At 35.9% G+C, this 24,572-nt stretch overlaps 1 protein-coding gene across 3 annotated transcripts; it reads left to right on the plus strand.

The window, feature by feature from the left end:
- The first annotated feature begins 2,934 nt into the window (after positions 1–2,934).
- Positions 2,935–24,278, plus strand: LOC116294831 (uncharacterized). Of its 3 annotated transcripts, none has more exons than XM_031702502.2 (5): positions 2,935–3,152; positions 13,595–15,135; positions 18,777–18,938; positions 22,011–22,127; positions 22,423–24,278. In XM_031702502.2, the coding sequence occupies exons 2-5, from the start codon at positions 13,786–13,788 to the stop codon at positions 22,795–22,797; spliced, it is 2,004 nt and encodes a 667-aa protein (XP_031558362.2). In that variant the 5' UTR covers positions 2,935–3,152; positions 13,595–13,785; the 3' UTR covers positions 22,798–24,278. The 3 variants fall into 3 exon arrangements, with proteins under 3 accessions (XP_031558362.2, XP_088886696.1, XP_031558361.2); XM_089030570.1 differs by lacking the exon at positions 2,935–3,152 and adding an exon at positions 3,154–3,171; XM_031702501.2 differs by lacking the exon at positions 2,935–3,152 and adding an exon at positions 12,024–12,233.
- Positions 24,279–24,572: the final 294 nt, after the last annotated feature.

The following is a 24,572-nucleotide window of genomic DNA, read 5'->3' on the forward strand; positions in this document are numbered from 1 at the left end:
TCGGCGCAAAGCGAGGTATTGCCGATCTTAGGTTACACAACTTCAACGCGACCACAATGAAAGCGATAAATACTCCCAGGAGTCACCAATATTTAACCCTTGTCTTGCGACTTCATTATATCTTACACAGAAATGCGTCTATTCCATACTTTGAGCTTCGAATTAAAATAACTGATAGAAGTACGTAATAGATGTGTGATACCACTACCACTACTACTACTACCACCACCACCACTACTAGACCTATCACCACTGCCACTGCCACTGCAACTCTTAACATATTTTTACTTTTCTACAAAGTATGAGGGGTAGGACCATACCTCATTAGCTAACGATCTATTTTAGCCTTTGAAGTCTGGGCTGTTTGCAATGGGAAGCTCCTATCATGAGACTCTTAAAGTAGTCAAAACAAAAACAAAAACCAATAACAACACAACAAACAATCAAAAAAATTCAAAAACAAACAAACAAAAACGAAACAACAGGTTTACAGGCTAAACCTACGCGTTTTATCTCAGACTGTTGTAGCCAAGAAACCCGATGAAATACTTTACTCAATTTTTGTCTTCGGGAACGTAAAAAATCCGTCAGTAGGATGTGCGGAAGAAATAAATGAATGAGCTATATTATCCAAATGACACAAAACTCAGTTAATATAAGTCTCACACGAGACAAGCAAATTATACCTGACATTGAAATCCAAGTAAACAAAAAAAACAAAACGTTTGTTTACGGAAATAATTTTATCTATTGAACATTGTTACATATCAGGGAGGCTAGTAATGAAAAGATTCACCTCAGCGTTTTACGAAAGTCGTACGGTTACCGATTGATTTTGATCACCAAAATCCTTTTCAAAATATGCGTGGATATCTTTTTCTAAGTCTGGTTTAGTTTCTTCGATGGTTGGAAAGTAGCCACAATTTTTTTTTCTGAATCCGTGAAGTGACCAATGATTTTTAGGTTTATTATTTATTTTCTGATTTGCGATACTTTAGTATTTCAAGACGTTTTTATTTACGATACTTTAGACATTATTTAGTTTTTAAGAACTTTCTTGTTCACTTATCCGTCAGTTTAGTATTTATTTTCAAAGAAAGATTGAATGGGAAAATCTTACGCAATTCACCCGAGTGAGTCAAGCAAAAAATATTTTTGGTTGCAAGGTATTTCAAGAGAAAACGTGATTGTTCGAAGATCATATCATACTGAACTCATTTGCACGTCTAACGGCTTTGTCCCTGAGAATTGATAACAAAAAGGTACTCTCTATTTAGTTTTTAAAGCCACGAAACTGTGTTTTTATAGTGCGATAATAAACGACATTTAACCAATTTCCTCGATTTTCGTTATCTAGCCGTCAAAATGTTGTGGACTCACGAGGCGTATCCGAATCCACAACATATTTTGACGTCTAGATGACGAAAATCGTGGTAAATGAGAAGACATACCACGGAAAACTGGAGGAAATTGTATTTGTATACCACAGAAAATTAACAATAGTACTACGAAAACAAGGGTAAAATTTGAAATTAAAAGGGTTTCAAGCGAGCGCGTAATTTGCTGACGTAATTTATTGGAATGTCCTTCTGTCCCCCCGGCTCTAGACCAATCAGAAAGCGAGAAAATTCACAAATGTGGTGAAGAATATTTGGACAAATTACACTGTGTGATCTGTAGTTAATCTGGTGTAAGAGAATATCAAGGGTTCAAATCGAATAGACTGATTTGTTGAATAGTTCAAACGGATGATGTATTTGAAGCCAATACTGAAACCTTACTTTAGGAGCTTTGTCCCCTTTTACGAGGTTTGAGGGCCTATCGCCTTATATCGCCTTAGTTGTAAAGAGAGAATTATTGCATTAAAGGCACAAAAAGACTAGTAGATTGTGTTGGTAGACCTTAATTACTGGGTAGGCAGTTGGAGTGGACAGCAATAGACGGGTAAGTAAGATATGTGATTTAAGAATAAAAGGGCCAATATCTGACCCAGTTTGTAAGGTTTTAATCGTATTCTAGTACTTGAGAAGCATTTTTATAAGCTGATATGGACAAGCAAGAAACATTAGAAAGATTTATTGGACGTATCACGACAAAAACAGTTGTAGACATAGTACAATCGGCTTAGTAAAAAGAACAATAAAAGCAAGAGATTGTTTTGAACATAGGGATTAAAAATAGAACAACTTGGTCTAAAATAGTTATATAGGGGTTCAGCAAGAACAAAAGATTGAAGTTCCTAAGTGTCAAAAAAAAAAAAAATACCCCAGGCCCCTCCTAACGGGGAGAAAACTGGCCTGACACAATTGACAGACATTAGCGAGATGCCAATCAAAGAGCGAGTCTTTGACTACGGTAATGGCTAGCCTTATCGAGACTGCTAAATTCCAATCGGAAATAGGTGGGAAAGTGCTCGAGATTCGATGTACCATGCTAATTGTGCTGACAGAACTATCACTTGGAAATACTAATGTTAAGAACAGCCCTTTCACTACTTTAGCGCCAGCCCCTTACGTTGTCATAACTACGGCATCTGTCAACCAGTCTTTGGGAATAATTGAACGTTAATTTTTGCATGAAATCGATGCGACGAGTTTGTGTTGTTTTATAGTTTGTTTATCTATTGAATGTGAATCTTGTTTGGTAGAAGGTCTGTCTGGTTTGGAGAACGCTTTGAATATTTCCAAGAATATACTTCCTCGGATATTTTCTGTCCTTATTCTTGTCAAAGATAGAAGGTTTTAAGATGATATCGAACAGACCTGTCAATCACTTGTCAGTCAAAAATTTCTATAATTCCTTCTGTAATTCCCTTTCTTTTCATTAGTAATCCGTTCGACCCAAAGCTCAGCAGACAAGCTCCTGAAAGAGCGGAAAAAAATAAGGTTTATTCCGTGTCATTTGATCTCTTTGCTTTGTTAGACTTCGAGATTCTTGCTTTAATCATCCTCTGTTTCTCTGTTCTCCCTCTATCTCAGACTTCCCAGCTTGACCAAGCACTGTTGACTGCGAATGTGGTGATTATTTGTGGGCTGGCCGTCCATTCCCTGATCAACTGACCGTACTTTATACATCAAGAGAAACTCATACTCCATAAACAAAGCTAGCTGAATAAAATCAAACTGACTAGCTCAACTGTACAACTGCTCAAGGTAACAAACCAGCTATACGGTAAGAAAACTAGTATAGGAAAATTGTAGTGAAAGTATGAAGGGTGGCGAGACCAAGTGGCAGCCAACATGATCACTCACTGAAGAACAGCTTTCGAGTTTTAAGTAAACTGTCCACTGACCGGCGAGACTGTGGCTTAGATGCGGTTAAGATATAAATGCAATGGGTTCTGTCGTGCCAAATCAAATCTCTCAAATGACGGAATTTTTTCAGTTGTCTTGTGAATTTGATAGGTTAAAGTTTGGAAATTCTTTATGAAAAATACGAAATGTTCCGCATTTCACTGCGTTTGACTTACGAAGAATAAGAAATATTCTACTAAACTTCCTTAATCAGTAGGTAGAAATCCGGAAAGGGTTGTAATTTATTTTGGGGAAATCTACCGAGAGTAGGAGAGGAGAAAGAGAGAGAGAAAAAGTGAGAAAAGCGAAAACAAACAAACAAAATATTATTACTTGCCACTAGCTCAAAAGAAATTTTATATTTGATTTCAACCTCTTTGCATTGTATGACTAAGAAACCTTTTGTATTGATGCACAAGTTGGATCAAGAGCAATAAAAGGAAGAGAGATTTAAAAGGAATAATGAATAGATGATTATAAAAAGTCATAAATTGTATTAAGAAAAGTAGGGCGTCTTTTGAAAGTCACAGGAAACGATTCTTAACGGTCTTTGTTTTGTATCATGAACGTTACACAACATTAAAACAATACCAATGAAAAGAAAACAGTGAATAAAAGAAAAAGTACAAAAACTCTATATTGACTTTAAGAAAAAGTAAGCCAGCTTTCTGTAGAAAATGTACGAGAATCATAACAAGTACGAATCTTATAGCTTCGTTAAGTTTTGCTGTTTGTTTTTTGTACACTCTGGTATAGTGTAAATTTTATTGTGACTTAAGAGATTTTCTGCATAGTTTATAGAGATATCCTGCTTGTTACTACTCTAAGACTTAAACATAAACAGACACTGCTTAACCTGAAGAAACTTAAAAAATAAACCACTGAGTTAAAAAGTGGGAAAATTAGACTATAAACAAGGAAAAAAACCGACGGAAAAAAAGAATCTATAAAATGGAATTTCATTGAAAATCATTAACATTTATAATTCTCACTAAAATCACTAGAGTTAAAGAGAACTGCAACATGTCTAAAGGATAACAAAGCGAGGAAAATAACTAAGTTATTATGTTCGCGCGCGCGTCAAAAGGTCGGGGAAAAAGCCCGCGAAAAATAACAGCAACTCGCATCTCTTGTTAACACTATCGCCTACGAAAGAGACAGTGAACAGTCGCTATTGAAACTATTTGCACACCGGGTCTCAAACATAATAGAGGTAAATCCATGAAGAGAGGAAAAACGTTCCCAATTCAGGCGCGCCTAAACACGGTGTAATACTCGATGGCTATTTGTAATACTATGTCAAAAAGTGACGTACGAAAACCCATCCATCTTCCTTGAAGCCCTTGACTTTGACATGTCTTAAATATACTTTCAAGCTAAATGATAAATGAATAATGCTCATGTTCGATATCAGTCAAATCTTACTTATAATTTACGATTTTTAAAGACTGAAGAGAAAGCAGAACAGTACAGACGGTTTTAGTTAATCCGATGGTAATAATTATAAAACTCGTAAATTCTTGGATAGAACGAAAAACAATATTGAGATTTAATAAGAATTGTAGCTCAGTAAATAAAAGCTTGAAACTTTAAATGAAAATATTACGATCGAGCCGAGGCAAATGTACGTTTGACAGAGTTGAATGTCATTGAAGATATTCTTGATTACGAATGATGATATATCATTGGTACATCAGTATAGTACAATCTGATTACAAGTCATATTTGTGACTTGTCGTTCATTATCGTCCGATAAAGACTCGATTAATGGCATCCAATATTGCTATTTCGAGTAAGTTTAGGAGTAATCACTGTCAAAAGTACGAAAACAACCCAGAAATAGAACTCTGGATTTCTATTCCAAACTGATAAAGTTTGTTCTAAAAGATTTAAGAGATATATTTCAAAAACTTTTGTTGAAGTAATTCAGTTGAGAAAGCAAATATTGAAGAAAGAAAACCCAGTCAGGACTAAAAGCACAGCTCATGACCACCTGATAATAAACCGATATAGACTTGGCTAATAAAGAAAATAAATAGCTTTAAATGATTGATAAATAAAAAGAGCACATGCCATAACACGATAGATGAGGATTGACTCGTGATAGTTATGGGAAGGACTATGAATAAACATGAGCTGAGGAAGCTCTCAAGTCAAAATTTACGTCAATGATTGGTGCAAGATGGTCAATGATTGGTGCATGATGGTCAATGATTGGTGCACGATGGTCAATGATTGGTACACGATGGTCAATGAGTGGTGCACGATGGTCAATGATTGGTGCACGATGGTCAATGATTGGTGTATGATGGTCAATGATTGGTGCACGATGGTCAATGATTGGCGCACGATGGTCAATGAGTGGTGCACGATGGTCAGTGAGTAGTGCACGATGGTCAATGAGTGGTGCACGATGGTCAATGATTGGTGCACGATGGTCAATGAGTGGTGCACGATGGTCAGTGATTGGTGTATGATGGTCAATGAGTGGTGCACGATCGTCAATGATTGGCGCACGATGGTCAATGAGTGGTGCACGATGGTCAGTGAGTGGTGCACGATGGTCAATGAGTGGTGCACGATGGTCAATGATTGGTGTATGATGGTCAATGATTGGTGCACGATGGTCAATAGATGAATCGTGATGCATGTTGGTCAAAGAGTGATGTATGATGGTCAATTTATAACACGTGATGCATGATGGTCAATGAGTGATGCATGTTTGTCAATGCATGACTCGTGTTGCATATTACAAAATAACTGTTATAAATCTCGCGTTCTGATTGGTTGGGAGCGTGTGCTTTATGAGAGCATATATAGTCGGGCGCGCACTTTCCGTTGCGTCATTCCTATCCGAAAAAAAACCCCGGTTATTGACATTTGTATCTTATAAAAGAAAAAAAAACTTGCTTGCTGGGCTGTGTGGAGTTATAAAGCGCTTAGGGATTGGCAGCGTAACACTCGTGAAGTGTCGAAAAGCTCTCCGCTACGCGTCGTGCTTCTCCTAACACTTCTCTCATGTTCCTCCAACCCCTGCGTGCTTCATAACTGCACACAGTACGCGCGCGCGTTTTCTATTGAAGACATAGAAAACGCGCGCGCGTGCTGTGTGCAGTCATAAAGCACGCGGGGGTTGGCAGAACACGAGAGAAGTGTTAGAAGAAGCAGGAAGCGTAGCGGATCGCTTCTGGCCACTTCTCGAGTGTTCTTCCAACCTTCAAGTGCTTTATAACGGCACACAGCACAGCAAGCAAGTTTTTTATTTCTTTTATGAAATACAAATTACAATACCGTTGTTTTAGATAGGAATGACGCAATGGAAATTGCGCGCGCTTGCAATGTGCTCTCATAAAGCACGCGCTCCAAGCCAATCAGAGCGCGACATTCACAACAGTTATTTTATAATTCTTCAGTGGTCAATGATAAAGAGCAAACGGCAAAGAGGAAAAGATCCTACAAGAGGAAACGAATATCGAAAATTAATTAACAAATCAAATTGCATTGAAACTTAGTTCTGCTTGGTCTAACAAGGCAGGAAACCAGAAAAAAACAGATACTTGATAAATGATTCAGTGAATAGTTACATGCTGTTCCGCACACTTCTGTTTAATAAAAGATTTGAAACGGGTCCAAACTACTCCAGCGAAACAACAAACAATTTCTATAACTATGATAAGGATCCTCCAGGGTTATCGCTTGAAAGTTGATAGCAACTGTTTGCTTTTGGGAGTTTATTTTAAAAAGTCTTCAAGCCTGAGCACGTACTGATACACCACTATTATATTTTAATCCTAAAATGCGGCCAAGAACATCAAACGAACTGAAACAAAAATAAAATCTAAAGCTGCAAAATTCTAGGTTTAGATTTTGAACATTCAATTCTGTACTGTAACACAGAGAGCACTAAAACACTAAAGCAAATATAGCTAGGCTATCTTTTCCAAAAATCAAGGGTGTTCCAAACGCACAAGTCAAAACAAATGACTGGAAAAACAAAACACAAAACTAGCTCCTTAGAATTTAATTGAATTATTTTAAACTTCGTTTTATGTTACAATTTAGGACCAAAATATCACAATATTGGCACGTATCGCTTTTGAATTCTTTATTTGTTATTTTGTAATTTAAACATATAGTTTTTATGAGTTGTCTCCAAGAGCTCTCATGCGAGCTCATCTGGGGAAATCACTTTTGAATTGATCGCTTATGAATTACAAGTTTGGTTTAATTTTTACTTTTAGTGATGTGTACTAGTGGGATCGTGAGCGACTCACTCTCTTTTTTTAGCAAAAGGAGAAGTTCCACTTCCTTGACTTTTCAGACAAAAAATGTTTACGATTTATTAAGAAATTAACTTTAAAGTTTTACGTTTTAAGAGGACAGAGAGATAGAGACAGAGAGAGAGATAGCATACCCAAAATGTTTGTTTCGGTGTTAATAACAAATAGAGGGCTCTTTCTTGGTTTTGCAAAGCACCTGAGCCATGAAGACAATAAAACTATAGACAAGGATAATGAATTTCGAGCTAAACAATATCCTGCAAAACAAAAATCCTAACTCAAAATACGATACAGCTTGCTACACCAACTGAGAAAGTCCTAGAGAAGTGCGTCGTTCTCGTTTAGATACACAGACAAGTTACCTTTCAAGATGGCGCAGGGAACTGTCAAAGGGACTATAAGCAATAGGGTTAGGAACCCTTGACGCTATATATAACTTACAAAGCATTTTTTTTATTCCTTTGATATTGATATGAAGAAAGAGATATTTTTCAAACTAAAAGAGGAACGTAAACCGCAGTAGGCGGGTAACAAAGAAACTTTGTTGAATTTCAATAATAGAACCCGCTTGTTTATATTGACAATAATACCTACAAAGTATTACGCCGTAAAAACGTTGAAAAATAATCGTTTCTAGGACACTTCGATGTTTTTTTGGTAACCATAACAAAGGGAGCCCACGCCGATAACACAGTATTTTCAATTTTAGTGTTTTAAGTATCCGTGTAGTGCATGCCTCTCATGTTGATCTTGGCTAGGAAATTGTTAGGGTTAGTAAAGTGATGGTTTGAAGGGGATTATGTCAAGGCTGTCTGTCTGAGAATAATTGCAAATAGTCGTACCAGCTGAGGACCGTTCATTTTTTATTGTGGGAGGGGAGGGGGGGGGGCGGGATACCAAGAATCTGACCCCCTCTCCCTTCTCGCATAGAAAATGACCCCTCTAGTGTTTTACATGCTGCTTATTGTTAGTACTGTGCGACTCTGATTATTTTTTGTGGCCCCTTCTTTTGAACCTGATGTTTTTAATGACCCCCCTTCAAATCCCACCACTCACCCCTCCCCAGTAAAAAATGGACGGTGCCTTGCTTGATTTTCTCTCTATACGATATCAGTGTAACTAGTTCTAAAATGAAGCGAGCAGGGTCACTAGCGATAAGCAAAGGGTTCGAAAGCAATTTTTAATGAAAAGGTTAAAAATAGAAGTGTTTTATTGGCACGAAAAACATTGTCAAGGCACTCTTGATTGTTTTAAAGTTCATCTAGTAAGCAAACCACCTCAATGCCACAATTAAGAAGTGAGTGTCTCCAAAGGTTCAAGGATTTGAACTGAAGAACCGAAAAGGCTCTCCAAAGCCCGACTCATTGTTCGTAAGGCTGTAAAAATGCAGTCATCTCTTCCATTGAATGAAATGTAATCTTCATGGGAAACGATAAAGTATCTCACACTAAACGGATACTCCAGGCCAAGCCTTGGAGGACTAATACAATCGAAACGTTGTCTGTTATCTGTGCCAGACAAGTTCTCGATAAGTAGGGAATTACAACTCGTAGCTCCAGCGTGCAGACAAATTAACTTCATGTCACTCGTTGAAATGCTTCAATCCATCCATGTCACTCACTAAACATTCGGACAATCTGTGACTAAACCACTCCTGAGTCCCCACAACGATGTTTTCAGTAAAGAAATATGTGTAAACCAGATGATGTAGCCCCTTGGCTCTTATTAACCAATTATTCTAGTTAGAGGATTGAGTTCCATTAAAACCAATGATTTGCACAGGAAGAACAGATGAAAAACTCATCAGTACCATACTTTATGAAGTTACAAAAACATTTTTTTGATACGACTGTCCAGATTTCTCTTTCTCAGTAGTATTGGTTTTTTTCCTCATAACTGTCATTATCTGTTTAATAGACTTTTTATTAAATATTTCTAATAGTTCAACGTTTTTCCAACGCAAACTATCCGTCTCTCGAAATGGGCCATTGAGCCAGGCTCCCCGAGAGAGTTAATTTCCTTAACAAAAAATTTTACAAGATCATTTGTAAATTGGTTTATCAAGCACTGAGAGGTATTTACTAATCTCTACTAAGCAGTAAAATGAAAAGTGATGTAATCTTCAACGATGATACGTTAAGTAACGGTTGTTTTCCTGGTAATCCTCGTGCTTTCGTCCCATTGTAGTTTGCTAATTTTTTTTTCTAAAACAAAAAGGAATTGCCTCATCAAATTCATAGCCACTTTATGTTCCAACCAATCCTCCAAATTTACTAGCCATTAAATGGCGACCCGTGAGATCTAGCCGAGGACTCGTTTTGTCAAATAAGCGATAATCTTCGATACCCACCCTGCCATTCTTTTAGTGTTGTTCTGTCTGTTATGAAGTACAGACTGGGATGGTCTAGTGGGGTTGGACGTTGACTTGGTCTACAAGCTGGGGGTAGTTAGAAGTCAAGATTCCGTTTCAAGTTGATGATTAAAAAGTCTGAAGTTTATAATACTCTATGACTAAATTAAGGAGATATAACATTTTATCATACCTAATTCTTTTCTCTGAAACTTATTGCATTTTACTATTACCGAACAGAAGATTGAAAAAGTCGTAAGTCATAATAAACCAACTCTGAATAAAGACATCACTCGATAATCATATGACATTTTATCATAATAACAACTAATTCTTTTCTCCTTTTAATGCATTTCAATTTACTCTTGCAAGAGAGACCTGACTTAGGAATTGTACAAAGTTAGCTATCCTTATCTGAAAGCCAATATATTTTTTGGTGTTGGAGGTTACAGAGGTCGAGCTTGTCATGTCTTCACTGATCTGTAAATGTAAAAACCTGTTCGGTATGTTGTTTCATTTTGACTGAGGCCAGAGATTGACTGACAGATACTTAAATAGATCTTGGTTAATTAGCTTAGCCCTATTGAACCGTATTCTTATGTTCATTGTTCGGAATAAAAGGAGAGTTATTTTCAGTGTTTCATGGGTACTTGAAAAGCATAGAATTAGCAAAGAAAAGCCAGTTAAACACTAGAATGCACTAGAACCGATTATGAACCAGTTCGATTTAAGGAAGGTTAGAATTACATGGCCAGATGAATAGATAGGCAGTTGTCTTGTGAGTTAAGTGTAATCAAACCTCTCTAACTTTGAACAAGATGGTTTCTGGAGGGATAGTAAGCGAGCCAGTTCAGGAGCTCGCACCTGGGAACCTCAAAACCGCCTGAGGGACTAAAATATACCACATACGGAGCTAAAAGAATCATCGTGCGGCAATACTCGAAGGCCTAAGGGAATAGGTACAAGCCGAAAGAGCACATTGGATTTACAACCTCATTTGACGTTATTAAGACCAATTTGAGGTGTAAAATGCCCTTCAAGTCGAGAGCTAGTGATTCTCGTGATCTTGAGGCATTTGCAGTGATGAGGCGACGGAAGCTTACTTTCCTTTTACGACCAAAATGTCGCCGGTTTGGATTGAAGGTTCTTGATTTCAATGTCAAGGTCGCTGACCACAAACTGGGTCTACGCGAACAATGAATAAAAATCTCAGCTCTGGTGGAATTTAATTAAAGACCAAGATAGTCAAATTAAAATCGAAATTAAGAAAATTATTTCTTCACTTGCTAGCGAAGAACTTTAACCACTTCCTATTCTTCAAGAGCACTGTAGATGAACACCATTAGATTACATAAAGGCAAATTTTGTAAATCATTTCCTTTCCATTAGAAATATCAAGACTCAATATCGTTAGTTGACTCAAGAAAGCCAGTATACTTGCTATACATACTCTCATTGGCTTAAACGATCCGCTCGATATTGGTCAGCCACTAGAATCTCATTCCGTAAAATATATTAAAATTATACAACTTGAAACGGCTGGATTTTTGGGGAAATTTTTAGACGTTTACGTTTGATAAGAACAACAATTTCAGGAAGTGGCTGTAGAATGTAAAATGTTTTGTGGTTAGAACGAGTCCCGGCAGACTCTTCTTCGGTATTATCGCTACAACGCAGAACTTTGGTGGAATTTTTTCTGTCGCTTTTATTGAATTCTCATCACCATTTCCCCGGAAAAATGTTAGTATTTTGAACTCGAGTCAGTCTGGCCGTACTATTTATTTGAAGACAAACAACGACAGTTTACATGTTGGTGAAAGGTCTGGATATCATATGGTCAGCTTTGCAAAAGGTCGATGACTGAAAGTCTTATGAAATCGATTTAAACACTGAAATGGCTTATCGGTCACGTGTTCGAAAATAATTACTCAAATGAATAATAAATCCTTTCAAAATCTATTTTGTTTAATAGGGAAGACCATGGGAATCTTGTCCCTCACATTGCAATGTCGACAGGTCAGTTAGGCCTGTCTGCGCCGTGCCGAATGATTTGATATGATTTGAAAAACTCTGTGCACAAATTGAACAGATCGAATTCCTAGGTTCTAAGGAATGCGTCAAATATCGTTCTCAACTGTCACTTAAAGCCGCGCCTCGTTCTCATTTAGAAAACACTCGGCGCCGACAGCCAGCGACACGCAGTCTGTGTTTTGGAGCAAACTCAACGGGACTGAATTCGCCAAGTTTGAACTCAGAAAGACTTGAAATCAGCACTGGTAACTACTAGGTAACACTTTGATATCAAATCAGGTGAGTGAGGGAAGTTTGGTTGAGAAGTTTTGAGGAATTCAGGCTTCATTTAGAGATGTTGGCGGTATATGGGGGTGATCATGTTATGAGGTAATATTGAACAATCAAGCATTGAATAACTACCCCTTTTAGCAATGAAGCTCCTAGGGGGACGATGTTTTCTTGGACAAAAACAATGACAAAGACCACGAATCCGTCTCTGAAATATCCAAGGATGGCAAAGCAAAAATACGTGATTTGCCCAATGGCCATCTGAATAGGTTTGTTTGCATACGGAAAAATCCGATGCTTGAGTAAACGAGCTTCTAATAATATGGAATTCATTGTGGAAGCAGGCTGATAAGGACTGAAGTCCGGATATGAATGTTCGCCGACAAGAATCCGAACAAAGGAAGTATTCGAGAATCGGCAGCGGACGCATTTACTAAAACCGATCTTCAACTGCACTGTGTTAATCTATTAACCAGAAGATTTAGCGAGTACGATATTAATATACGATTTATAAAATACCACGAGTATTAAACGGCTTCTAAATTATGCAGTGCTGATCATTTAGCCACGGCAAAACTAACTTGTATTTATTTGGAAATTAATGGAAGTGACAAACGTTTATAGGGTGTTTATTAAATTCACTAGAAAGCGATCGGTTTAAGCGCCTTGATCGGAAGACAACACAAGACACGAGGGATCGGAGTAAGTCATTCAAAAGTTAGTCAAGCGTTCAGTTAGCAGTCCTTAGTTAATGAACCCTGAGGCTTGAATTCGACACACAAATAAACACTACCGGATATGACATGTTAGAAGTCTTTGTTCGGGCCTGTCACGACAATGTCAAGTTAAAAAATCCAATCTTGAAGATGTAGCGTAAAGTCAGTTTATCTTCTACTATAAACGTATCGAGTTTAAAGATGGCGATAAAGCCACATATTTCTGGGGTATTTTCGGGGTATTTTCAAACATGTTGGGTCTGTCATAGTGTAGTGAGTGACGAGAGACCTGATTTATCTAAAGTAGGGCCTCTGCTATTCGAATCCTAACCCTCCCAGACTAGCACAGCGTTGCTGATTGGCTGCTAATTCATACGTAAATGAAATCTAATTAGTCACCAAGACAACAATAAAGTCCACCTGTCAATCAAACCCAGAGTTAACTCCAGAGGCCCAAGGGGGTGGTACACTCACGATATTAAATGCACATGAAGGAGAAAACTATTGTTTTAACCCTTTCACAGTGGCAAGTTCTTATAATTTGTATTTCATGATTAGAGAGACCAAAAGAAAATTCGCCTTCGTAATATTTCAATGTCGAAGTAGGTTTGGTCCCTGGTTCCAAGTTGAAAAAATCCTCTGTTTATATTTTAGGTGGATCGTGTTGCGCAACTTGACTTCCAGAGAAGTTGGCGAAAAATTTGGATATCTGCTAGAGAGTCAACTAAAGGCAAAGACAAACTTGGCCAGCGCTTTTGTTAAAAGAAGAAAACAAGAAGGAAAGATGTGATTGGTGGTTGATATCCGCCGGCAAGTAACAATCTATCCAATAGTGAGCATTGACCATGTATGCTGTAGGACAACACGTTACATCATTGGCGCGGACCGAGGCACTGGCGCGGGAACAAGGCAATCATCATATGAGGGAGGACGACGAACTGGTGTACTACCCGCCACTGAAATACAACAACTTTGAGGCGAGAGCAGGGCTGAACCAACAAGTGTATTCTGGAAACGTGAACCCAAACAAGACAGGGTTTGATTACAACTACATGGAACATAATGGCAACGCTGGAATCTCCTCACCGAATGGTGTTAATTTTTCGAGCTGTAACACGCAAAGTGGCCAACAAATCAACATGAATGACAACCAGTGCGTTAGTCCTTTTACACAGGGTGAAACTAATTGTTACATTCAAGCAACCATGCAAAAGTGTCCACCAAATGCCAGGACAGATCCTATCGCAGGACTAGCACAGTTAGCCGAGAAGGCAAGCTTTACAAGCGAATTAGTTGATAGTGGTGACACGCGGTCTGCGAACCACTCACGCAATGGACTACCTCGTATAGATCAACAAGACAGGACTTTTACTTTTCCAAACTCGCCAAACTTACGGAATTCGCTAATCGAGACAGAACGTCAGCCTTTCGAGTATCGAAAAGAACATTATCAGCCTCCTTATTTGAGCGATTCGCTCTGCAAAAGTCGAAGCGTTGCTGGATATCCTGTTCCTGGCTCCACTCTGACTGACTTGCAGTCTAGACACATTGCTAGACACCAAGAAAGACGGAGATCTTACGAAGTATATCCAGAGCAAGACCCCGAACGAATAATACAGTCACCTGAGTGTTATCCCTACAACGACCACGAAAGCAACGCTTTTATTAAATCCTGCTCGTTCGATCAATACCAAGCATTGAGCAAGGACAAATCTGGGATTATTCCCAACGTTACTGTCTTCAACACTGACCCACAAACAAAATCAGCACGCTTTTTCGCGCCCGTTAAGTCAAGATCTGAGGAGATTCTGAAGAAAACACTCTCAAGATTTGGGAAAATCCTTTCGCCAACTGATAGCGGGGAAAAGAGGACGGAATTCGATGATAAATGGCCAAACCTCACTGAAAATAAGAAGGAAAAACGAGGTAATACCTCAAGTTCGAAAAGGTCAAGTTGTGTGGAATCTGAAGATGGACTGTGCTCTTGTAAGTGGATAGGATGCGAAGCTATTTACTCGGAGCAAGATGACTTGGTTCGACACATCGAGAAAGTCCACATCGATCAAAGGAAGGCTGATGATTTATACATATGTTATTGGGAGAACTGTTCTCGTCAAACCAAGCCCTTTAACGCTCGCTACAAGCTGGTTATTCATATGCGAGTACATTCAGGCGAGAAGCCAAATAAGTGTACGGTAAGTTAAGTCCATACATCGTACCTTACATACAAGTTTGCCTAAAGAACTAAATACATTTTTTCTGATTCCGTGTTTGCTTTGCTATTGAACTTCACCTTGAATTATGTCAAGCCAGACTTCAATAGCAGTTTCTCCTTCTAGAGTTATAATTTTACGACATTATTCAAACAAATTACCTACTTATTTTTCTACAAAATCCCCGAACGTTTCCATTCGTTCATGGTCAATTTCGAAGTAAATAGTTAGCCTGTCCAAGTGCTCTGTACACATCAACAAACAACACAGCATTGATTCTCAAACAACGTCTTCAAACACAACGTGTATTACAATCCATATTTATTTTGTTTCACGTCTGAAAGCCTAGAACTCCAACAAATATCCATTCAATTTATATAGGTAATTCTGGATCGTAACTAACTAACTATATGTTCTAGGAATGTTAAATATTGGTCGCGTTTTCGTGAGCGCAGTTGTGAATCATAACTCTATGGGACATAGTACGACTAACACTCCAAGACACAATAATTCCTTTGTCTTTCGCTCTGAAAAAATTATTTGAGGGCCGAATTGAAAGACATATTTAGTATGCTTGCGGTCAGCCCCTAACAAATGCGAAAACATCATTGTCGACCCGACAGAACGTAAAGAGAAGCGAATCACGGAAGGTTTTTTAGGCACATCACGCACTCATATCAACTAATGAACAGACTGGAGTATACCCCACCCAAAACGACAGACCTTTGCAATTTTTCGTACTGTAAAAGGTCCATTTTCCCTACGAATTTAGCCGCTCCAAAGTGAGAAAATCGTGCGATATTGACATTTTCGTTTGAGGAGTCAGCGGGAGACCGACGGGTATTATTAAGGCCAAGGCTCAGATCGCCCCCAGCCAAAAGTGATGGGATTTGGAACAATTCGGGTTGATATAATCATCAAGGCCTCATATAAACTAGTCCGCTGTACGAGACGAGAAACACAACACAAACTACTCAAATAGAAAAGTTTTGAACTTCTAGAAGTTGCAGGAAAGGGTTTATTTTTGCGCTGCGGTTTTGGAACAATTGTGCACGGCAAAAGTTTGATGCCGAAAATGAAACTCAACCGGAAGACGTCTTTGTTCATTTTTTCTACTCCTCTTCTTTCTTCTTTACCGCATTAGCTATTAGTTAAAAACCATACGTTGATATCTTTTTCCATCTAACTAAAGGAATAGCCGTTTTATCTAGTTTCACATCGCCGCATTCCGTTTAACATTTGCCCAATTTTGGGCCAAAATCTAGGCAAGTTTCATTCCCCCCAACCCATTATATTTTTTCCTCTCTTGAATTTCAGTTTGCATGTTTTCGCCCACTTCATTTCCTTTATTATACTCACGAGATGTTTCAACTTACTTTTCCGAACCCCAGTAATTCAAATTACACAAGCAATGCCAAGGTTGAGTCAAAAATTACGCCGGCGTTTCTACCCTACGCGAGGAATTCACTTTTACGATTCGTAGACACTAACATCACTAGAAGTCAATTAATTTAGACAAACTAGAGAATAATTTAAGGATTAAGAGAAAAGCAAAAGCACTGACAAGATAATCAACGAAACAAAAACATGCTTCTGGTTTGATGGTCAGTGGTCAGGTCGACGCAACCACAGGAGCCGGCGGTCTGTCTGTTCTTCTGTTGACTTAGCATGTTTGACTCAGACATTTCGAATTGTCCATTTTTTGACATCTACATAGATTAATTAAATCAAAAAGCAAGGTAAACACCAGAACAAAAGTAACTTGAGGTTGGTTTCGCTTTAATTTACTATTAAAAAGCGTTCTAGACACGAGCCTTCAACATTTATTGTACATATTTGTACTGAAGTTAGCACAACGTCAAATATTTCGACATGAGCACCTGTGTCGAAGAGACTTGAAGTAGGCTTGTCTTGAGCCAAGAAAATCCGCGAGTTTCAAGTTCGAATTTTATTAATTTTGAGTAGAACTAGTTTTGCTAGTTTTTTTTTTACAATACGTTTCGAGAAAAGCGCGGGACAAGGGACCTGACCGTGTTATAAAGAACAGAACAAAAAGAAAACTTAGATAACATGTTTTGCGAACAAAAATACGGCTGTATGGGGCATTAGATTGTTTTGTGTTGGTCGCCCACTTTAGTCATTAATTACCGCATAAATTGGGATAGATTTAAAATGAAAAACCCCGAGCAAAACATCACGAAAGCAAAAGCTAAAAATAAGAAAAGGCAGGAAACAAAAAGAGCGGAGTCCTTCTGGACTACGTGATTAAGAACATTCAATAACAAGACAAAAGAGTGGCTTAAAGAGAAAATAAAAACCAACATTGAGGCACGACATCATCCAAGACTAAAGAAGAAAAAAACAGAATCTAGCAAAGATGGAAGGAAATATTAGCAATTTGATGACACAAGTTTGAACTGCTTTAGGAATAGGTCTCGTTTATATCGTTTATCGTTAGGTTAAGTAATTGTTGAATTTGAGTTGAATGCCAAAGTGTTGGCTTAAAAAAGGCTAATAAGAGTAAAATACTTGTTTTTGAAAGAACTTTTATCAACCATGTTTCGTCACTAAAAAAAAACAGAGTTGTGAATATATTTTTGTTTCAAAATCTAGAAAGTTCAATGTTTTATTTTCCAACAATTTTCATTAAATAGGAAGTGAATTTTTGGAAAAATTCTATTTTGAAACTTTTATCTGGTTTTAAAGAACTCAAAAGAGTGTTACAGGAAGTTTTAAGGACTTATAGGTTGGTTTAGAATAATCTGACAAATAAAGAACACAGGATATCCGAAATTGAACTTAGAAAATTTTACATTTACGGAGTGCGGGTTTTCTCATTGTTGTAGAAAATTTTCGTGTCTTTTTTCTTGGCGAAAAAAACAACAACCAGAAACAAAAGAAAGAAAAACGGACAAAGGAGAAAGGAACCACGCGTCAATAAAATTGTTTTTTGAAAGCTGACGTTAATTAGTTGAAGGCCAAGAAAGTATAAAAAACAATAACAAAAACAAAAAACAAAAAAGGGGGGGTGGGGGGTGGGGTAGATAGAGAGTGAAAGAGTGAGAGAAATGGCAATCTTCCATCAATATGAATTTTAAATAATCCTAAAACAATAACGCTCTATTTTTGTTGTTGATACACTTTATCGATTTCAAACAAATAATTCTGACGGTGTTCAAATAAAATCTATTTAAAAATAATTTGAATTGAGTTCCCCCTAGAAGGAAAACAAAGAACCATCTGCAAACACAAATGGTCATTTGATCACTTAACTTTAACTACGAAACACGTTTGAACTTTCAGTTTTCTGATGCAAAATTAATATTATTTCTGAGTACAAAGAATCTAACCACAAAATGTCTAGGCTTTTTAAATAATTCGTAAAACAAACAGAATTTTTTTTAGTTTCCATAAAATTTCTTGATCAATTCGGATCGGATTTCAAACTTTGTGGCTCTCAATAAACCCAATGCTAAGTGGAAAACGTAAAAAAAGTGCTTAGATTTCTACTTGAAAAATATATAAAAAATAATTGCAGTCATTGAGTTTATTAATGCTAAGTGAATAAGAATGATGCATTGAAAAATTGTATAAATTGATTTTTTTTGTATTTTTTTCTACAGCACCCAGGATGTAATAAAGCATTCTCAAGACTAGAGAATCTTAAAATACACATGCGATCACACACTGGAGAAAAACCCTACATCTGTCAGTTTCCTGCATGTCCAAAAGCCTTTTCAAACTCGTCGGATCGAGCAAAGCACCAGCGCACTCACCTGGATACCGTAAGTTATGCATATTTTTTTATTACTTTCATGAGTTATGCACCCAATTGGTCTATGCGATCAGTATGGCACTTGTGTCCTGCTACAAGACTTCGAAACGTTAAAATGTTATTATTATGATTATGATTATTATTATGAATATTATTACTCTATCATGGGCAGATTTAACATATTCATTAATATGTGATCATATTCTTTAAATGACTGTATTGGAGTTTTAAAAGAGTTATGATAATGTATTATTTTCTATGATTATGTATGGGTACTTTTAGTTTAACTTTCTCATCATCATTAATTATTATTATAATTATCATTTATTGCTGTATATTACGGTACGATATGTATTAATCGATACTGTAGACCATGTTGAACACTATTCTTAGTGGGGCAAATAAGAAATTACTATATAAATCTCTACGCTTAATATTTATAAGAAATATCAATAGTTAGTTAATATGTTCTATTTTTACTCTCCTTATCATCATTATATCCAAGAAAGAAGTTATTATTTCAATTTTTTTCAAAAGCGAAATGATTATTTCATTTTAATCTTAAATCCATCAAAACTTCAAAGAATCTATTCTAATCCATACCAGTACTTAATGTCAACTATTTCGAATTCCTTTCGTGGAATATTTCATTTTAAAGATAGAAATGTCTCAATAACCTCTTAATTATTTAATTTCTTTTTTCCTATTACCAAGATATTTTCTAGAAATTCTTAATTCAATTTAAAATTTATTTGAAAGCTGTACATTTTTTCTTTATAAATGTGTACATTTAAAGAGGAATACTGATTATAGATTGTTTTGTCTGTTTTACTTACTAATCCCTTGGCTATCAAATAATTAGAATACTTTTGTTACTAAGAAAACAACAAAAAAGAAATTGTGGTTGTAGCGTGCGGCCTTAATTGATAAAACAGACATCAAATACATGCATTTCCTGGGTTATGTTTCTAGACTAAGAGGATATCAAATTTATTGTCCATGTTTTTGAGTCAGTCACTATACAGCTCCCAAAAACACTCAAATAATTACATATGAAAACTGTCCTTAATAATTTAACAACTACCTAAAACAAAAAGAACTTTTGACAAAAAATCATATCATGATAAGAAGGTAAGAAAAATCTCAACGAAACTGTTTTTCGTTTCGGACCAAAAGCCATTTTTTCCATAGGAGTTAAACATCACGTTTAAAAGTTTTGTTGTGACAAGCCAGAAGGAAAAACTTATTTTTTGTATACTTTAATGTATGAAAACATTGAATATCATTATAATGCTACTAAATTTCCATGTAACTTTTAAAAAATTCAATAAATTCAATCATCAATGCAACATTAAAACAATCTGTCAGTTGAGTATTATTACATATGTATTTATTATAACGTTTGAATGTAAACTAGGCTTTGGTGTAAGCACAGTTTGTTAGGCTCTTTTTTGTCCCTTTGGGGTTTTAAAAAGAGTATAGTTAAATAAGACTTTTAAATAGAGTAGTTATTAAAAATTTAAGTATCAATCAACTAAAAGCAATAAAAATATCAAACCTTAAATTTACTATTCATAGATTTTCATGCATGAAGTATAATATATATGAGGCATGATCAAGATAATTAATCTGAAACGGTTTTGTCATGGTGTGCCACATAGAATACTGTATAGTTCATTACCTGTGATACTGAAGTCTGTTACAATAATAAATAATGCTATTCTATGCTGAAAATCAGATGCCAGGGCAGCATAATGATAATAATTAAAAAAAAATAATTTTATTACTTATATAGTGCAAAAATTCACTAAAATATATGATCTAATGTGCTTAATATTGGTCCAATAGTACTCCCATTATTTGTACATCATCTAATAAGTAATTATTATTATAAACTAATAAGGCTTAAACCAGTTATTCAGAATGCAGCACTCTGTTTTTGGAATTTCTATTCACAACTGAGCTACTTTACTGTGGTTCTACTATATGTATAACCATGAACCCTCAAGTTTATTTAAATTAATCTTATATTTGTTTAAATATATTTTTATTTTTTCTTTCCTTTTCATCCTTTCATCTCCTCGAATAGCTTTCAATACGTGTAACTCAAATGCTATTGTTTTTGATTCTTAATCTGATTGGTTGATAAACTCGAGTGTTCATGGTTAGAGTAGAACAGTTAAAATCTATTTTTACTGTTATTTTTTCATAATTTGGAGTTATCTTTATTCAAATGGCTTTTTTTGAAAAGCATATTTCTTTTCAAATGATCGATGTCAGACTTCAACATGATTGATTGGTCTGCTATATTAACTAGTGCACCTGTCAATATGTCCAGATAGTTTAGAACTATAATGACAAACTCCCTTCAATTTTGATTAGCTTCATCAATATTTTTGACATCTCTAGTCAACTTCTGTCACCATATATTAAGGCAGGATTTATTGTTACAGACTTTAATACTAACAACATCCTTCTTGTAAAATATAAATCTCATTATGTTGGCATTAAAATGACAAAATAAGAAACCCAGAATTTATTGAACCAACTAATCAAATATAATGCATATTTTCATTATTTATGACTCAATGTTACCCGTTATTTACTTGTCCATCTACATTAGTCTTCAATAGTAATCCATATGAAAAATAAATTATACAATTTATTGCCTTCGAAAATAGAGGACTAAAGTATTCAAAAGCTGTTCTTCAAGATAGACCTTTCCTGAATTCTGTGAGTGACCATGAATAATGACTTCAAGTCGAAGATGGATTACATGTGTTCGTACATTTACTGTACATTTTATAAAATCCATCACCTTAACTTGGATTTATCTTTTTGTGATAACTCTAACAATTTTGGAAAGGTTTATTCAGACCTGTACAACTTTTGATGGAAAGAAGTGTACCGTCCAATTAAATGTTATTTTTTTGGAGGATAATTTTTTTCTGAAGAAGGGGGAATGGGGGGGGGGGGGGGGGGGTGCGAAGGGGTCAGGAAGGGTTAAGAAGAAGACATTTATTTGGCAACAAAAACAACAAACCATTTGTAACTGACAGATCTGTTAAATTATCTTCCTCAGAAACCATATGCATGTCAAGTTCCTGGATGTCCAAAGAGGTATACAGACCCGAGCTCCTTGAGGAAGCACTTCAAGCAACATGCTAGTGGCAAAGTCCCTAATAATAATGGACCAAAGGTACTATAAACATTTTTACTTTGGGTTTAAAAACTAAGATTGAAAAAGAAGATGCTTTCAAAAGATATTAATACTTTATTATTTGTGAAGTAATATTATTGAAGATTAGAATTTAGTAAAATAATTGATTGATCATATATATGGGAAAAAAACAAAGGCTCAAAAAAATCCATAGTTCTAAAAACATCCTTACTCCCTTCCCTCATTGAGTTGGTTGTAGAGTTTTGCATAAATTTCTGTTTTTGAGGGAAGCTGAATAATTGTTCAAAACTTTCTGCTCCATTCTTTTTTTCAGAATAAGCAAAGAATTAGAGGAGCCAAGACTTCAAAGAGAGAGCTCTTAGGAGAAGGTGTTACAAGACCCCTTGTTGATCTAGGCGTACCTGATGAATACATCAAGCAACAGCACACGCTAGAAGCACTTCGAAAAAGTACAGAGGGAATGATAGGATCCTTAGAAAATAACAACTATGCTCCTATGCCTCAAGACATGCAGAACTCCTGGAACACACAGGAAGGAATGTATCCATTTACGACCCCCCAACCACCTGTCGCCAGGGCAACCACGCCCACAATTGGGGAACCACAAGAACATTACTATACTCAAGTACTTAGTAATATGGAGATTCCAACTTTTGAAGACACTTTAAAACCTCTATCATCAGCATGATTTTATTAAGATTATTAAACTAATATTAGTTTATTAGTAATAATCTAGGGTTTGTTTACGAAGCACAGCAGATGCACAGTCAGACCTTTGTACATTCAAAAAAGAATATTTTTAATCTTAGTGTGTATAATTGGTACATGTTGTGTGAATTTGAAGCTTGCGAAATTATCACTGAATCTTATACAGGATTTCTTTAGAAGTTTCCAATATAAAACCTAATTTTCATTTAATACAATTTTCAAAGAGTGATTAGTCTGACAATCGAGTAATTATATTAGTTAATTATCAAATAATCGGTTTTAACCTTACCTAGTTTTTAGGATGACCTATGTAAAAAGTAACTGACTTAATAAATTGCCATAATCTCGTAATTAACGTCATCAATATATATTTCCTTATCTCTAATATTATTGTTATATGTATATATAAGAATTAAAATACTCAATCTATATATAATACACTGCCTTGCTCCAATGATGAAATAACGTGTGAATAATTGCAATAAATACTGAATAACCTGTATATCTAGTCCTGTTGCTCATTGTTTTTTCTGATTAAGATAATACTTGCACAAATTAACCATATTAAACATATAGATCTGAATATCTTGAATATCTTTAGCTAAAATCCTGAATGCTAAGGTTGGCTACAGAACTGTAGGCTGTTATTTTACACATCATATAAAATCCTTACAAATGCACTTTCAAACCTTGATGCTGCCATAAAATACTTATCTATAATATCTGGAAGTCTACTTCACAACCATTGCATCTTACATTATTTATTTATTGGGTGTATTCTGCAAGCTATCTTTGTAAAGTTGCTTAATGATAATTTCTAGTAATCCACTTTGCTTCATTCTCATTGTATATGAAACCACTTTGGATTGGAACTTTTTAGATTTTATGACATTCTTATGTCTGCAACCCAAACGACTATTTCAATTAAATAGAAGCCAAAACCCTGACAACGTCTTAGTGCACAGAAACATGAAAACATTTATGGGTTTTTATATAATTACAAGTAGACATTTATTTTAGTTTATATTAATTGCCTCTTCAAATAAGACAATCAACTGTATTATGTTACTTTATGGAAAAACTTTAAACTTGAAATGTAAGTTTATAATATGTATTCAGCTGGACGTTCTGTTAGTGATAAACATAACACACCAAGGCACTCACAGAGAAAATATTTCTTGTATAAGACAAGAAACGTTGAGAAAGCTGAGCAAACGTTTTGCTATATAAATAATATTATCTTACCATACCACAGGCTCGAGACTTATTTCTATTCGCGTATCCTAGCTTTTGCTATTTCTTTATTACGTTATCTAGCTTGAATGAGGGTCCTTCTTCTAGCTTAAAGCTTATAAGCTAATAAATATACCCAAAGACACGCGATAGTAAGCAAAAACAGTTGTTACTTTGAGGCGAAATGAGAGAAAGAATTCGCGCAATAAAAGTGTGGACTCTGTGTCATTGTTGACTGCTTCTATGACTTTTCCAGTTTAGTTTATAGTTTAAAACTTTCAGCAGCAGTATTGAGTTGAAGAGTTTATTTTATTATGGAATCTTTGCAAAAATGAAGACGAAGGAAGACAACACCTGACAAAGCTGCACCGAAAAATTCCAAAACCCACGCCTGTCCAAATACATTTTTAAATACCACTTTTAAACTAAGGCTTCGTGAACGTACCTTAAGTTTTATAGATGTCTTGGCTTGATTTTTTCGTTGTCCAAAAAGCAGCAAATTTCTTCGTCTTCTTAACTTGA

This window comes from Actinia tenebrosa, unplaced genomic scaffold (genome assembly GCF_029948245.1).
Source record: "Actinia tenebrosa isolate PJP-AT-01 unplaced genomic scaffold, QUT_ActTen_1.0 PGA_scaffold15__27_contigs__length_11533743, whole genome shotgun sequence".
NCBI classification, from domain to species: domain Eukaryota; kingdom Metazoa; phylum Cnidaria; class Anthozoa; order Actiniaria; family Actiniidae; genus Actinia; species Actinia tenebrosa.

What these genes read in the sequence shown, in the direction of transcription:
- LOC116294831 (XM_031702502.2), top strand. Translation starts at nt 13,786, where the DNA reads ATGTATGCTGTAGGACAACACGTTACATCATTGGCGCGGACCGAGGCA. An exon ending in AGAAGCCAAATAAGTGTACG is followed by an intron (nt 15,136 to 18,776) that starts GTAAGTTAAGTC and finishes TTTTTTCTACAG; the next exon opens with CACCCAGGATGTAATAAAGC. An exon ending in AGCGCACTCACCTGGATACC is followed by an intron (nt 18,939 to 22,010) that starts GTAAGTTATGCA and finishes TATCTTCCTCAG; the next exon opens with AAACCATATGCATGTCAAGT.